The 17122-nt window shown below is 45.9% G+C and overlaps 1 protein-coding gene across 4 annotated transcripts in view; it reads left to right on the top strand.

Moving 5' to 3' along the window:
* Nucleotides 1-17122, top strand: part of BCKDK (branched chain keto acid dehydrogenase kinase) — a 122145-nt gene that overhangs the window by 60851 nt on the left and 44172 nt on the right. For all 4 annotated transcript variants that reach the window (XM_033945050.1, XM_033945053.1, XM_033945051.1 and 1 more), the window contains 3 exons: nt 98-324; nt 6838-6906; nt 9472-9582. In XM_033945050.1, the coding sequence (XP_033800941.1) occupies nt 115-324; nt 6838-6906; nt 9472-9582 (390 nt within the window). In that variant the 5' untranslated portion in view covers nt 98-114. The remainder of the gene's footprint in view (nt 1-97; nt 325-6837; nt 6907-9471; nt 9583-17122) is intronic.

Genomic DNA, 17122 nt, shown 5'->3' with positions numbered 1-17122 from the left:
AGTTGCAGAGAGAGAAACAGAATAGTGAGTTTTTCTTCAGTAGACAGTTAATCCTTTATTCATTTTTGCCCCATCTCTTCTTATCCTGATGGTCCAGGTGTCTATAAAGGAAATATGTTGTGGAAAACAGTGATGAGAATGGAGCTGGGAAGACTAGGAGGCTGCCGCTCCTCACTCCTGCCTCTCCTGTCCTCTCCTGTATCACTGCGCCCATGGTCGTCTTCTGCCACAGATCACCACCACTACCTGGAAATGGCTCGGGAACGTTCGAAAACTGTCACATCTTTCTACAATCAGTCCAGCATTGACGTTGCTGCTGAGAAGGTAGAGGAGTATAAAAGTCTTGTCCATTTGTCCTAAGATACTGTTTGTTAAATCTGTGTGAAAAACACAAAATTTCTTAAGAAGTTTTCCAGAGTGAATAAGTTAAGGAGAGCTAGATGGGGAAAAAGATACTGTATATGACTGCTTCCCAATAAAAACTGAATGGTAAAAGGAAATGAAAAATAATCAGGAAAGATAGGGGTCCTTGTGTGTGTTCTGGTGAGAATCCAATATGAAGGAACAACTGCAACACCTTTCTAAGAATGGATATGAGATGAGCCTTGCATGATGGCTCTATAATAATATCCTGATGGGGAAAGAGAGAGGCTCTGTCTGCACAGTGACTTTTTGATGAGAGGCTATGTATAGCTCCTGGATGAAACCTAGCTAAAAAAGAAAGTAGAGGGACAACTTCCTGTATAATAGATTGCAAGATTCAGTTGTCAGTATAATTCTGAGCCAATGACTTGGTAATGAGGTTCTGGTTGGAGTGTCTTAGCTCACTTTTGGGTCCTTTGGCCCCCACCATTCATACTCTTAACATTTTATTATGTGTAATTGCATTTGGATGCATACTGTGAACCATATCCTTTGTGGGGCTCTCCCTGGTGGTCTACTGGTAATCAGGTGACAGCTGAGTCCCTTTGACACCACCTGGGACTGCGCTGGGATTCAAAATAATAGCTGTCATCTTACGATACTACAGTGGTATCATGAAATAGCCACCATGACCTCAAGCAGCCATCTTATACTAAAGCTGAAGAACCACAAAATGCCAGCTAGGGGTCACGGTGACCGTTTTGGATCGTAGTACAGTCCCAGGTAGCAGCAAAGGGGAACTAAAGAGACCCCTGATAGGTCCTGGAGTTGGAGGGTGAGGCTGGTTATTAGTGTTGGAGCGGCGGGCATTATGTATGTGACTAGGGAAATTGGAGTTATGCATCTTGGGAGGGGCTTGAGGTTATGCACCTGTTTGCTGGGGTATTGGGAGGGGAATTGGGTGTAGGGTGGGAGGTGGGGTGAGTATTAGCAGTATCTTCTTTCACAGTTCTGCATTACCAGGCTGCCAGTAGTACAACTGCACTACCATCTCCTTTTGAGGTATTGGTAAGTTTGACTGTGCTATCAGCAATGTTGATAGCAGACATAACGACCCCTATGCTAGCTGTCGCAGCATGCATCACCTCTGCCTGCCAATTTAATGCCCAGATCCCACTCCCTTCCTATGTTAGGCAGCTAATATAGTAACATAGTAAATGATGGCAGATAAAGACCTGAATGGTCCATCAAGTCTGCCCTGTAATCAGTGTTCCCTCTAAGCGGGCGGGTGTTGTGAGCAAACTTTTTTCACTGTGAGCTAAAAATATCGGGCGCCAGCAAGTTATGAGCCAAATAAATATGTTGCTTTCTACCACAGAACTTCCTTACGTTTGTATGGAATCTATCCCCTTTCAACTTTAGAGAGTGCCCTCTCGTTCTCCCTGCCTTAGCTACTAAGTCTATTCCCTTCAGTATCTTGAATGTTTCTATCATGTCCCCTCTCAATCTCCTCTGCTCAAGGGAGAAGAGGCCCAGTTTCTCTAATCTTTCGCTGTACGGCAACTCCTCCAGCCCCTTAACCATTTTAGTTGCTCTTCTCTGGATCCTTTCGAGTAGTACCGTGTCCTTCTTAAAGTACCAGTGCTGGACGCAGTACTCCAGGTGAGGGCGTACCATGGCCCGGTACAGCAGCATGATAACCTTCTCTGTCTCTTCAGTCCAGCATCTGCCCCTTCCATTCACTGTCTGTCTTTCCCTGCCATCTCTCCTCCTGCCCCCCCCCACCCCCCAATTTGGTCTAGCATCCATCATCTTCCTTCTGTTCCCCTCATGGTCTGGCATCTCTATCCTTCCCTCCCCCCTGTGGTTTTTAGCATATCTCTCTTCTCATTTCCTCCACTCAGATCTGATCATTCTCTGCTCTCTCTTCCCTTTTCTTCTCTGGTCTTCCTTCTCTATTTACTGCCTCCATCTAAATTAAATTCTTTCTTACTATTTAGTCCCGTTTCCCTCTTTTCACTGTGTCTACACACAGCTTGTCACCCCTTTCCCTCACCCCTCCATTATCTTACTATTTTCTTCCCCCTTTATTTATCTCCTCCTTCCATCCAGTATGTGTTCTTTCCCCACTTCCATTCAGCATCTGCTCTCCCTTCTCAACTGACATCCATCTGCCTTCTGCTCTCTCTCCCTTCTTCTCATTTCCATCATCTGTCCCCTTCTCTCTCTCTCTCATCTCCTCCATTCCATCATCTGCCCCTTCTCTCTCTCTCTCTCTCTCCCCCCCCCCAACTTCCATCATCTGCTCCCCTTCCCCTCACCTTTGTGGGTCACTTTCTTTCCCCTGAGGGTGGCTCATGTCACAGGGGAAGCTTTGGCCGAGCAGAACCGCTTGATTGACAGTGGAACTTACTTGATTGATGTCGATGCTGGGGCCCGTTGCCGTTTGAAGGAAAAAAAAAAAGGTGGAAAAAAGGAACCTGTAAAGGCGAGAGGAAGGGAAACCTCCAGGACAGCTGCTTTTTGCCCTCCTTCAGCGGCCCAAGAGTTCAGACCAGCAGCGGCAGCTGTGTATGCTTTTAACTTCGGCACAGAGCTGCCCCTAATCAATAGTTTAGCGCGGTTTCATGAGGCAGCCTCGGGGCCTTTGATAGCCGGCCCGCTTCGATGATGCGATGTGGGCCGGCCTAGCAAAGGCCCCGAGGCTGCCTTATGAAACCGCGCTAAACTATTGATTAGGGGCAGCTCTGTGCCGAAGTTAAAAGCATACACAGCTGCCGCTGCTGGTCTGGAGGTGCGGAGACAAGGCAGGAGGCAAACGCGGTGGAAGGCAGGAGTCCCGGCGAAGGCAGGAGTCCCGGCACAGCGACTGCAACAGGAAGTTGCAAGTCAGCTGACGCCGGCCTTTCGTTGCGGCGGGGACCGAATCCTTCGCGGACCGGCAAGATTTTGTTTGCGGACCGGCGGTTGAAGAACTGTGCTCTACACTGTGTGCGCTGTGACGAGAAACTTGTGCGCTGCGAGGTAATATTTTGTGCGCCAGCGCACCCCAGCGCAGCTTAGCGGGAACACTGCCTGTAATCATAATTTCATGATTAAATTAAAATGTCTTTTTTTCTTTTATTTCTGGTCCATAGACCTTTGAAATCTAACTGGTACTGACCTTAGTTTCCAACTACTGGAGTTGCTGTTGAAGCTCACTACAGCCTATCCAAACCATCTCCTTTGCGGTATTCAGACCATGATAGTTGGCCCTTTCATATTCTAATTGGCGATCTTCTATGTTCATCCCATGCTTTTTTGAATTCCATCACAGTTTTCCTCTCCACCACTTCCCTTGGAAGGGCATTGCAGGCACCACCCTCTTTGTGAAAAAGAATTCCTTACATTGCTCTTAAGTCTACCACTCCTCAACCTCAATTTATGTCCTCTGGTTTTACCAATTTCCCTTCTCTGTAAAAGATTTGGTCCTGTATTAATACCTTTCAAATATTTAAATATCTGCATCATATCACCCCTGTCACTCCTCTCTTCTAGAGCAGTTTTCTTCAACCTTTTTACACCTATGGACCAGTGGAAATAAAAGAATTATTTTGTGGACCGGCAAACTACTAAGACTGAAATAAAAAACTCAGTTTCCACCTCATCCCTGCAGCTCGGTCCCCGTCCTGTCCCTGTGAACTCGGTCCCCATCTCCATCCCATGTACATGGAGTGGGGAAAAAGAGAGAGAGATCCATGGTGCATCTCTCCCACTCTCTCTACTGCCATATCCAACATTTTTCCCACTCTCATCCCCTGGATCAGGTGCAGCAATTTTCAGTATTGCCCACCAGCCCCATGCCTAACATTTTTCCTTCTATCACCCCTCTCGAGCACCATGCTACACCTCTCCCTCCATCACTATGTACAACATTCCTCCCCCTTGCATCCCCTTCAATCTATCCCTCTGCTCCTTCTCCACCACCATATCCAATATTTCTCCCTCTCATCCTTCTCTTCCCCATGTATCTCTACCTCACTCCTCTTTCTCTTTATGCCCAACAATTTTCCTCTTTCTTCCTTTCCCCTTGTGTACCATCTCACTTACACACTCATCCCCAACAATTCTCCCTTTCTATCCCCTCCCTTGTGTCCCAAGTTCATGTCCCCCTCCCTGCCTTCCAACCTTACCATAACAGTTATTATCCAGAGACAGCAGGCAGCTATTCTCACAACTCACTCACCTCCCCTGGTTGGCTTCTCTGCTAGCTATCTGAACTGAGGAGACGCGCCCTGTGCTGGGCGGGAAGGCACTCGTACATGTGCGGTGAAGCAGACTCGAAACTTCAAAGTTTTCTAAAAGCAAGTCTGCTTGCGAGGCTGTCCGTATCCGTGCTCCGTGGATGATGTCACCCACATGTGAGAATAGCTGCCTGCTGTCCCTGGATAACAACTGTTACGGTAAGTAACTGTGCTTTCTTATAGATGGGTCTAGTGGTCCTGAAGCCCCCACCCTCTCAGTGGGCATTACCTGCCTTCTGCCTTAAGAGTTATCTGTTTCAGATGATCTTGAGAGGATGTATTTAAAAAAAGCAAAGAAAATACTTATTGTAAGCTTTGTATAAGATTAGTGAAGGTTACACACAGGTATTTTTTATCTGTTTTGATCAATTACTTGAATGTTACAATGTTAATGGATATGTTTTAGAGCAGAACTGAATTGTGGTGTTAGGATTTTTCCCTGTTTTCCTCCTTTCGGTTATGTCTTTTGTTACAGTGCTATTTGATTGCTTTTGTACAAACTGAGGAGGCAGGAGCAGCTCCCTGGAAAGGATGCAGAGTTGCTAACATGATTGACAGTTTTCTGCAAGCAACTTGGGAATTGAGATACAGAACCATAGCATTCAGGACCACTAGACCCATCTACAAGAAAGAGAAGATTATCGAGTTAAGAACATAAGAACGTAATCTTTCTAAAACCTTCAAATTTTAAAACAAAGAGAGCCCTGTAGCTTTAAAAACAAGCAGACAATGGGTGATTTCCACCCAGCGCTGGACAGCGTGCTGGTGCTCAATCCAGATATTCACTGTAGAGCCATTTCTGGCGACTAGCATTGAACATCAGTTTTTTGTTTTGGCTGGCTATAATTTAACCAGCTAAGCAAATATTCAGTGCTAGCCGGTTAAATTAATAGCGGCCAAAGATAGGACCTCTATTTATGTGGTCCGATTTGGCCGCTAAAACGTAGCTAGCCAGTGCTAAGTATTTGTGGTTAGCTGGGTATATTGCCAACATAGAGGGTTAGTGGCAAACCACTAATTGTGACTATTCAGCAGAGATAACCAGCTGTCTCTTGCTGAATGCTGAATTTTGGTAGTTAGCTATCTAAATACTATTTAACTGAGCAGAAGCCGTTGCTGTACTAAAATGCAAAGCCTTTATGGCATGATTGTATGGGAAATTCAATAGGCTGCAGTAGTACAAAAAGCGTAAAAACTGTTCACAATTAAAAATCTCAATACCCAATATAAAATGATTTTGCATACCCCAGGCATTTTAAACCCACCAAAACAATTCAGAAATGCTGAGTTTTAAATTTATAGCAGCTTACATTACAAAATGAAAGTAAATCAAATCCTGATTTGAAAACAATTAAATATAAATATGTGTTCTTATCTGAAATGGTTATGATTATTTTTTTGATATACCACTCCATAGATATCAAAGCAGTTTACAATATATTGACTAATAATCAGGTACTTTTAAGCATTTTCCCTCTCTGTCCCAGCAGGTTCACAATATAACTGTGGTACCTGGGGCAATGGAGGGTTAAGTGACTTTCCCAGGGTCACAAGGAGCAGTGCTGGGATCGACTCCACAACCTCAGGGTGCTAATGCAGCAGTTGTAACCTAGGTCACTTTTTCCCAGTTATTGGCAACAAGCCCAAGTGAATTCTGAGTATAAAGAATGGTCCTGTTGTTAAATAAGCCATATTCTTGCCAAAAATCTAATTGATAACATCAGCTCAAAAACCTCCACAGGTTACACTGAAACATCCTGTGGTAATTTTGGGATTTGCACCTGCAACCCCATACTAAAAAAGGGAAAAAAAGTTAGTGCTGGGTGCGAATTTGGAAGCAGAGAGTGTGAGTGGGTGTTCTCTGCACTAATCAGCACAGCTACATTGTTCTGTGCATACATAATGGTTGACAGTACGGGCTCATGTACTAATGGCAAAATTAGCGTATGGTCATTAATGAGGGAAATAGAAAAAAAATCAGCCATTTTACCCCAGCAGTAAAAATGACTTTAATGTGCAGGAATGACAGCTACCTTTTACTGCTGTTTGGTAAAAGGGCCCCAAAGTAAACGGAGGAAGGAGTACAGTGATGAGAATGGGAAAAGCATGTGGAAAGGACTGAGGTGAAGTTCTCCTGGTGAGTTACTTCTGCATTGTCTCATGCAGACTCCTTCTGATGATTTTTTTCCAGGCATCTGTACGTCTCACCCCAACCACTATGCTATACTCTGGCCGCTCACAGGATGGTAGCCACCTTTTGGTAAGTAGTATTGTGAGTCCCTATTGTATAAGTGACCAGCTCTTCTAAGAAGGAATTGTGCAAACCTAATACAGTATTTGCAGTAGTCTGCTTTTATAACAGTAAGAGAATGTCAGCAAATCTTTTCAGTGAAACTACTCTTACAGAAGCCAGTTTTCAGAATCCACAGTGCTGCAGGTATAAATCTAGAAGTTTGAAAAATACCTTGCATCTATTGTAGGATGTCCTTACCTTGTGTACTTTGGCAGTGCAAAGTACTTAGAGTAAAGCAGTTATAGGATTTTAATTAATTAGATTTCATTTTCTTATCTTGGAAATTGTTGCCAGTGGAGTACAATAAAAATTGAGAAAGTATGTAAATCATAAATCATACCCTAAGCCTATACCCAGCCCTAACCCCTTCTCCCGTTAAGGACAATATGTAGGCTGTGAATAGTACCCATGTTTTTCTCCACAGGAGTGATGAGGGAAAATATTTTATAGGGTGTGTTTTTCTTAAGATAATCAGTTGTTTAAAAACACAGAGCAGAATCTACTGTGACAGTATCTTTTCAAAATTTAATTAAAAGCAACCTTACTTAAAGGTTCCCAAAATATGTGAGACTTATTTATTCCACTTTTTATTGAGCTGTGCTAAAAAGTGGCCTGCACTATTTTTCCCATGCACTGTGGCCACTTTTAGCGCTGCTGTAAAATGGCTGCATTTCTCATATTTCACATGCTAATTTCCCAGTTAATGCTTGGCTCTTACCACCACCTGTTTGCTAGTATTTGGACTTTATTCCACTTTTTATTAAGGTTGCTTATAATTGATAAAAATAACTTGAAAACAGCTACTGGCTTATTATATGGTGCTGAGATGTTGCCTGGTGTGCCGTACGGTCAGGGCCGCCATCAGGGCAGTCTAGGGAGAGGGGCGGTCCGCCCCACGTGGACAGGAGAGAGCTGGACGGGGGACCCGCGGAGTTCAATACATCTCGAGCCGTGAGGCTCGTCTTCTGTTCCTGCCTGCCCTGCAGCTAACATATAGCCGATCGCAAGCGTTCCCCGATGTCAGCGCTGACGTCGGAGGGAGGGCTTAAGCAAAGCCTGCCCTCCGACGTCAGCGCTGACGTCGGAGAATACTTCCGTTCGGCTATTTGTGTGCGGCAGGGCAGACAGGAAGCAGAAGACAAGCCTCGCGGCTTGAGCTTCGTTTTGCTGAGAAAGTTGCAAAGATGGGCTGGTAGGCAAACACGGAACACAAAAGGGGGGAGGGAGTGCGTTTTGGACACAAGGCATGAACTTGGGAGAGAGGAAGGAAGGGAGGGAAAGAGATGCTGAGGTGGGGGAGGGAATGGGTTTTTGGACACAGAAGGCATGGACTTGGGAGAGAGGAAGGGAGGGAAAGAGATGCTGAGGTGGGGGAGGGAATGCGTTTTTGGACACAGAAGGCATGGACTTGGGAGAGAGGAAGGGAGGGAAAGAGATGCTGAGGTGGGGGAGGGAATGCGTTTTTGGACACAGAAGAAATGGACTTGGGAGAGAGGAAGGGAGGGAAAGAGATGCTGAGGTGGGGGAGGGAATGCGTTTTTGGACACAGAAGAAATGGACTTGGGAGAGAGGAAGGGAGGGAAAGAGATGCTGAGGTGGGGGAGGGAATGCGTTTTTGGACACAGAAGAAATGGACTTTGGAGAGAGGAAGGGAGGGAAAGAGATGGTTGTGTACATGGGGAATAGAAGAAAGGAGAATTTTTGGTCATAGGGAGGGAGTGAGGTACAGATAGTGGCATACCAGGGTGGGGGGGGAGCGGTCTGCCCCACCCCGAGTTTACGTCCCAAGGAGGTGCACAGCTGGCCACCCTCCAGTGTTGTCCCTAGGCCGGCAAACTGCGGCTCTTTAGCCACTTGAGTGCCACCGCCGCCAACGGTGTTGTTGGCGGTGGCAGCATTATAAAATACTTTCTTTGTGTTTATTTGATTCCTATTCAAGAGAATTACTTTATATATAGTCAATATAGGCACAGAGTTAAATTTTTTAACATTTTCTAATGGTGGTGTGCCTCGTGATTTTTTTCATGAAACAAGTGTGCCTTTGCCCAAAAAAGGTTGAAAAACACTGCTCTATGTGTTTGGAATTATTAGTTTGCAGCATTTTGAATCTTTTTTTTTTTTCTTTTCCGAGCTGATAATTTATTATTTCTAAATGGTTTTCTTACATGTAAACTGCTAATGTAATGTTTGCTAATTTGTTTTTAAAGCCCCTGCATCATTGGCGAGAGTCAGCATGTGTCTACTATTTAACCCTCCCCAACAAAAAAACTGAATCTTGAAGTGGATGCACTGGCACTAATTTCCACACTACTATTTTTTTTTCTGTTATTGTATCTCTTATGAACTATATTTTTTATTTTTTTTATTTTGCACATTGTTTCATCATCTAAAGGTATAAATATAACATATAAGGTGAAATCTAACTTTTGCCATAGAATAACTTTGGGAAAATATGTTTGTTGCCTAGTGGATTTCAACCAAGTACGTTTGTTGTTGTTTCTTGCTCAAGATTTTTTTTTTTTTAAATTACAGAAAAGTGCCCGCTATTTGCATAAGGAGCTCCCAGTGCGAATTGCACATCGCATCAAAGGTTTCCGTAGCTTACCTTTCATCATTGGCTGCAACCCCACTATTCTGCATGTGGTAAGTACTTGCCTCTTTCATATATTCACATTTGTGGAGGGCAGAATTTGTCTTTCTTGCCTGTGCTATACTATGGTAAGTCTTTAATATAGCTCTATTTTATCCTTGGAAAGCAGGCAGCTAATTCTCACATGTAAGAGAGTGATGTCATCCACGGAGCCGGTACGGACAGTAAAAAAGTGTACTGTCACTTTAAAAATCTCTAGACTGCCCATACCGTACATGTTCAAGTACCTTTCCGCTCGCCACTGGCTCACAGGACCAAATGTTTTTTGTTTTCCACGGATCAGAGAAGCTGTTAGAGTTCCTCTAAGTGCCATGTTTTGTACGTGTATTTGGTGTGTATATTTTGTACAGTCCTGTCACTTTTTTGTCATTTTTCATTCAGTGTTCTCCCTAGCCTCTTTTAGCTGGGCGCTCCGCCCGGCTAATTTAGGTGAAACATAGAAATATAGAAGATGACGGCAGAAAAGGCCTACAGCCCATCAAGTCTGCCCACTCTGCTTACCCACCCCCTGTCTATGCCCTAATGACCCAATTTACTTATCTTGACCCTCGTAGGGATCCCACATGGGTATCCCCTTTATTCTTAAAGTCTGGCACGCTGTCTGCCTCGATCACCTGCACTGGAAGCTTGTTCCAATGATCAACCACTCTCTCTGTGAAGAAATACTTTCTGGTGTCGCCATGAAATTTTCCGCTCCCGAGTTTGAGCGGGTGCCCTCTTGTGGCCGAGGGTCCCTTGAGAAAGAAAATATCATCTTCCACTTCGACACGTCCCTTGAGGTACTTAAATGTTTTGATCATGTCTCCCCTCTCCCTACGTTCCTCGAGAGTGTAGAGCTGCAATTTGTTCAGTCTCTCTTCGTACGAGAGACCCTTGAGCCCCGAGATCATCCTGGTGGCCGTCCGCTGAACTGATTCAATTCTGCGCACATCTTTACTGTAATGTGGCCTCCAGAATTGCACACAGTACTCCAGATGAAGTCTCACCATGGCCCTATACAACGGCATTATGACTTCAGGCTTTCGGCTGACGAAACTTCTATTGATACAACCCAATATCTGCCTTGCCTTAGATGAAGCCTTCTCCACTTGATTGGCAGTTTTCATGTCTGCACTGATGATTACTCCTAAATCTCATCCTAGTTAAAGTTTTTCTGTTCAAGAAGTACATCCTGCATGGATTTTCGCTTCCGAGGTGCATGAACTTACATTTCTTAGCATGAAGCCTAGCTGCCAGGTTGAGGACCAACTTTCCAATGTAAGCCATATAATTCTGTAAACTGCATTCACTTACTATATTACATAGTTTGGCGTCATCGGCGAATAGTGTTATTTTACCTTGAAGCCCTTGAGTCAGATCCCCTATGAATATGTTGAAAAGGAGTGGACCCAGGACCGAGCCCTGCGGCACTCCACTGGTCACCTCCAATGTTTTAGAGAGGGTACCATTAACCACCACCCTCTGAAGTCTGCCACTCAGCCAATCATTGACCCATGCAGTTAGTGTCTGTCCTAACCCCATCGATTCCATCTTGCTTAGCAGCCTGCGGTGTGGGACACTGTCAAAAGCTTTACTGAAGTCCAGGTACACGACGTCCAAAGACTCTCCCAAGTCCAACTTTCTTGTTACCCAGTCAAAGAAGCTGATGAGATTGGATTGGCAGGACCTACCCTTGGTGAATCCATGCTGACTGGGATCCCGAAGATTCCCTTCATTCAAGATCATGTCCAATTTGCTTTTAATTAGTGTTTCCATGAGTTTTCAGACTGTTGATGTGAGACTGACTGGTCTATAATTCGCAGCCTCTGCCCTGCAACCCTTTTTATGCAGAGGAACGACATTAGCTAATTTCCAGTCCAGGGGAACTTTCCCCTTACTTAGGGAGAGATTGAATAGCTCAGCCAACGGTTTTGCCAGGACATCGCTCAATTCTCTGAGCACTCTTGGGTGCAAATTGTCTGGTCCCATGGCTTTGTTCACCTTGAGTCTTGCCAGTTAACTGTAAACTTCACCTGGTGTGAACTCAAAATTCTGAAACGGGTCTTCTGTGCTTTGTGTTGCCTTCAGCTGCGGACCGTGTCCCGGTGCCTTACAGGTGAAGACTGAGCAGAAGTATTCATTCAGTAGTTCGGCTTTATCGGAATCTGCTTTCACGTAACTTCCGTCCGGTCTTCTAAGGCGTACTATCTCGCCTGTGTTCCTTTTTCTGTCACTAATATATCTGAAGAAGGATTTGTCCCCCTTTTTAATGTTTTTTGCCAGAATTTCTTCCACTCGAAGTTTTGCCTCCCTAACTGCCATTTTGACCGCTGTAGACCTGGTCCTATATTCTACCTTTGCCTCTCTTTTCTCCGTGCGCTTGTAGGAGAGAAACGCTTTTTTCTTCTCCTTAATGAGGTGCGAGATCTCCGCGGTGAACCATTGGGGTTTATTGTTTCTTTGTCGTTTATTTACTGATTTTATGAAGCGGCTAGTTGCTTCATGTATGGTTGATTTCAGTGTTAACCACTTAGCTTCTACATCATTGGTCTCCGCTTGGTCCTGCAGCGTCCGATGGACGAAATCTCCCATGCGTGCGAAGTCTGTGCCCCGGAAATTGAGTACCTTTTGTTTTCGTGTTTGATCTAGGGAAGCCTTTCCTAAGGTTGAACCATACTATGTTGTGGTCGCTGGAGGCTAGCGTATCTCCTACTGAGACCTCTGAGACGCTTTCCCCGTTGGTGAGTACCAGGTCGAGGATCGCCTGGGCCATAGTGGGCTCCGTTACCATTTGTTTGAGACGTGCTCCCTTTATGGAGGTTAAGAGCCTCCTGCTACTGCTGGTTGTCGCTGAAAATGAGTTCCAGTCTGCATCAGGCATATTGAAGTCCCCTAGCAGTACAGCTTCTCCTCGTAGAGTGATATTCTCTATGTCTTCAATTAATTCTGCGTCCATGTCTTCCAGTTGTCTTGGGGGTCTGTATACCACACCTAGATACAGGCATTTTTCTCTGCCTCTTGCCAGGTTTACCCAGAGGGACTCCCCGGTGTACTTGACATCTGTGATCCTGGTGGTTTTGATGTCCTCTTTAATGTATAGAGCTACCCCCCCTCCTATCCTGCCCTCTCTGTCCTGACGAAGTAGATTGTAGCCCGGTATAGCCATATCCCACCCATGTGAGTCCGTGAACCAAGTTTCAGATATTGCCACCACATCTAGGTCGGCATTCCTTATTTCAGCCTCCAATTCTAGACGCTAGGGAGAACACTGCAAAATGATAACACGCTTCCTTCCCTCAGAGCATCTTTCCCACTCTCTTATTCTTCCCGCCTCCCCGAGCCGAGCCAGGCCAGGCGTGTACAAGCGCCGGACCCACAAGCCTTCAAGAGGAAGTTTTCGGCCAGCCAATTGCTGCTTGGAACTTCCTCTTCAATGTCAGAATGGACTTTGGAGGTGAAGGCTTGTGTGTCCGGCGCTTGTACGCACCTGGTCTGGCTTGGGGAAGCAGGGAGAAATCCTTAATCCATACCTCATCTCTGAGCAGCGCCACTGTCCCGATTCCTGCCCAAGCACACCACCAGCAAAGATGGAGAGCACCAGCCAATGTTGGAGCTCAATGACATGGCCGACAATTGCACCACATCGCCACAGCACAAGGCAGGCAGGGTCCCGAATGGCCAGCAACTGCTTAACAGATTGGACCGCCTTTGCACTAATCCATCCAATCACTGCAGGTCCCTCAAACGAGCGGGCTGTTTCCGAGGCAGTGACTGTGCCCTCGGCATGATGAGAGACTCCAAATGCCACATCCTCCGTCGACTCACATCCCTCATGTCTTCCACGATGCGCCACTCTCACGCTGGCAAGCTACATAGAAGGAACACAAATATCCCCCCCCCCAACTCTCCACCGCCACAACACAACCAAACATCAGTAGGTAAAACGAAAAAGATCACCCTACCACAAAAGGTAGGTAGGATGTTTGCTGCTGTTGAAACCATTAGGCCATAGAATCAGTGGACAGGCACTGAGTAATAAGATAAAAATTAAGTTTCTGTTAGGTCAGTAACACAAAGCGAGTCAGAAATAAAAGGAAAAGTTAAAAAGATAATTACTAATTAAAGATGTAGGGGAAGAACTGGAAATTTAAAATAAAAGAAATGAAGGAAGGAAGCGCCACCACCTATGACCTATCCTGGTGCCATCTTGGAAACCCCCCACCCCCACCCAAAACTCTCAAATTTATTTTTTTGTTGGTTTTGCAAATTTATCATTTTAATTATAATGTGCTGTGAAAAACATTTGCTCCGTTTAGTGTGCCAGAGCTAACCAAAGTTTGAGACACACTAAGATAGTGGATGCTGTGGACGAGCAGACTGGATGGGCCATTTGGCCTTCTATGTTTCTTTGTTTCTAATTCAGTATTCTCCCTAGCATCTTTTAGCCGGGCAAAAAGGTAGGAAAAATAATTTTATTTTCAATATAGTGATCAAAATGTGTCTGTTTTGAGAATTTATATTCTGCACTATATTTGGCTATTTTTCTGTAGTTGGTACTGAGGTGACATTATATATTATCCCAGGACAAGCAGGCAGCATATTCTTGACTGATGGGTGACGGCACCGACGGAGCCCCGGTACGGACAATTTTAGAGTGATTGCACTCTAAGAACTTGGAAAGTTCTGGTAGGCCGCACCGCGCACGCGCGAGTGCCTTCCCGCCCGACAGAGGCGCGCGGTCCCCAGTTTCTTATTTTCCGCGGAGCTAAGAAGACGCGTTTCTTTCAACGGCTGTTGAAAGTTCTTTTTTCTATTAATATCGCCTTCCCGCTTGCGTAAACCCTTTTGGAAATTTTATTTCCGTTGTTTCTTTTCTTTTCTTAAAAAAAAAAAAAAAACTTAATTTTTTTCTTCAGTTTTCGGTTAGCCCCGGCGGGGCCTATTGCCATCATCGAGGCCTCGGCCTTCGATTTGGCAGAAGCCGTATTCACTTTCATGCCCCCTCAACCCGGGTTTAAAAAGTGCCAGCGGTGCGCTCGACCAATTTCACTGACAGACCCAAACAATTGGTGTCTGCAGTGTCTTGGTCCTGACCATCGAGTGTCTACCTGCTCCCGCTGTGCGACTTTAAAGAAGAGAACATTTAAAAACCGCCAGATACAGCAGCAGTTATTGTTTGGCGCCGAGATGTCTGATTCCGCACCACCGGCACCGACGTCGGCTCCATCTCAGTCGGCACCTACTTCGTCGACACCGCGCGATACCGCGCCGGCGTCGCACCCCGCAGGTAAGCCGGCTAAGAAGCTTTCCCCGTTGGAGCGTCCTCCGGTCTCAGTAGCAGCGAGTCCAATCCTGCCGACCACGAGGCGCCCACGGAAGCGCTCCGCTCCGATTGAGGTGAGCCCCTCGACATCGGGTTCCTCTTCGGAGTGTAGAGCGGCACCCAAGGTACCGCAGAAGAAAAAAGCGGTACCAGTGCCTTCATTGGACGAGCGCATTGCCGCAGTCCTGCAGGTCCAGCTAAAGGAACAACTCCAACAGCTACTCCCTGCTCTTTTGACTCCGAGCCTTCCAGTCCCGGTCTGGTCTGAGCCGCCGGTACCGACGGTGCAGCAGCCCCCTTTATCGGCATCCACTTTGTCGGTACCGGGGCACATCACTTCTTCGGTATCAATGCCAGTCTTGGCACCGGAACCGAGACACCAGGCTGTTCAAACATCGGCACCGGCACAACCCTTAACATCTCCCGGTACCGGTTCACAGAGGTCTGGTAAGTCGACTCATAAAACTCGGCACCTAGAACCCTCCACACCGGAGTCACGAGACCGCAGTTTTCAGGTGAGGGACCCTGATCTGTGGGGTGATTCAGAAGAGCCTTTCCTCTCTGAGGGAGAGTGTTCATCAGGGGACGAGGATCCTTCTGGTTTTGATCCATCTTCCAAACCTGATGCAACTTCTTTCATCTCTTTTCTTAAAGAGATGTGTGACTCTTTATCTATTCCCTTGGAGGCTGAATCCAAAAAATCCAAGGCATTTTTAGATGCTCTTGACTTTGACCAGCCTCCAAGGGAATTTCTCAAGCTGCCTCTCCATGACATTTTAAGAGAGACATTTTACAAAAATCTAGAGACACCCTTGACCATTCCAGGAGCTCCCCGTAAACTGGACTCCTTATATAAGGTTATACCAATTCCAGGCTTTGACAAGCCTCAACTCCCCCATGAGTCTTTATTAGTAGAGTCTACTTTAAAGAAATCCACGGGGGCTAGTGTATATGCTTCTGTCCCTCCTGGCAGGGAAAGTAAGGCCATGGATAAGTTTGGCAAAAGGCTGTATCAAAATGCAATGCTAGCGAACAGGTCAGGAAACTATGCTTTCCATTTTTCCTTTTATCTTAAGCATCTTATTTAAAGTTTGTCATCTTTGAGAAATATCTCCCTGACCGTAAGAAATCAGCCTTTCGCCAAACTTCTTCATCACTCTTGCAACTGCGCAAGTTCATGGTCAGATCAATCTATGACACTTTTGAGCTGACCTCTAGAGCCACGGACGGCCTGGCTCAGAGTGTCCGAACTCGATGTCAATCACCAAGATCGACTGGCCAATGCACCTTGCCTAGGGGATGAGCTGTTCAGAGAATCCATGGACTCTACTACTCAGAAACTTTCAGCTCATGAGACTCGATGGGATACTCTCCTTAAGACAAAGAAGAAGACCCCACCTTCTAGGCCTTTTCGTCAACAATCGGCCTACCAACGAAGGTTTGTGGCTCGTCCATTACCTCAAACACAGCAACAACCCAGGCGTCAGAGGCAGCAATAGAGGCAACCTGCTCGACCTGCCCAGCAGCAACAGCAAGTGAAACCTCCTCCTTCTCAAAAGTCAACTCAACCCTTTTGACTTGGTTCTCCGGGACATAGCCAATCTTCCTCCTTCTACTCATCTTCCACAGCCCATAGGAGGACGCCTTATACATTTCATAAGCCGTTGGGAAATCATCACCTCGGACCTGTGGGTCCTCAACATCATCCGCCACGGCTACTCTCTCAACTTTCAGACACCCCCTGCCCAAAGTCTGCCAAGAGAGTCTGCTTTCAACACTCCTCGGTCTTCCCTCCTTCTTCAAGAGGTTCAATCCTTCCTCCTTCTGAACGCTATAGAGGAAGTTCCTCTAGATCAGAGAGGGCAGGGATTTTACTCCCGTTATTTTCTAGTCCCCAAAAAGACAGGAGATCTAAGACCCATTCTAGATCTTCGTGATCTAAACAAATGCTTGGTCAAGGAGAAATTCAAAATGCTTTCTCTGGCCACTCTTTACCCTCTTCTCAATCAAGGCGACTGGCTATGTTCACTCGATCTCAAAGAAGCATACACTCATATACCGGTCAATCTGGCCTCCAGACAGTACCTACGCTTCATGATCAATCATTGTCATTACCAATACAAGGTGCTGCCCTTCAGTCTTGCCTCCTCTCCAAGAGTGTTCACCAAATGTCTGATTGTGGTGGCTGCTTTTCTATGATCTCACCACCTTCAGGTCTTTCCTTACCTGGA

Source organism: Geotrypetes seraphini, chromosome 5, assembly GCF_902459505.1.
Source record: "Geotrypetes seraphini chromosome 5, aGeoSer1.1, whole genome shotgun sequence".
NCBI lineage: Eukaryota > Metazoa > Chordata > Amphibia > Gymnophiona > Dermophiidae > Geotrypetes > Geotrypetes seraphini.
The sequence above is the reverse complement of the archived record's forward strand: the minus strand, read 5'-3'. Positions and strand labels throughout refer to the sequence as shown.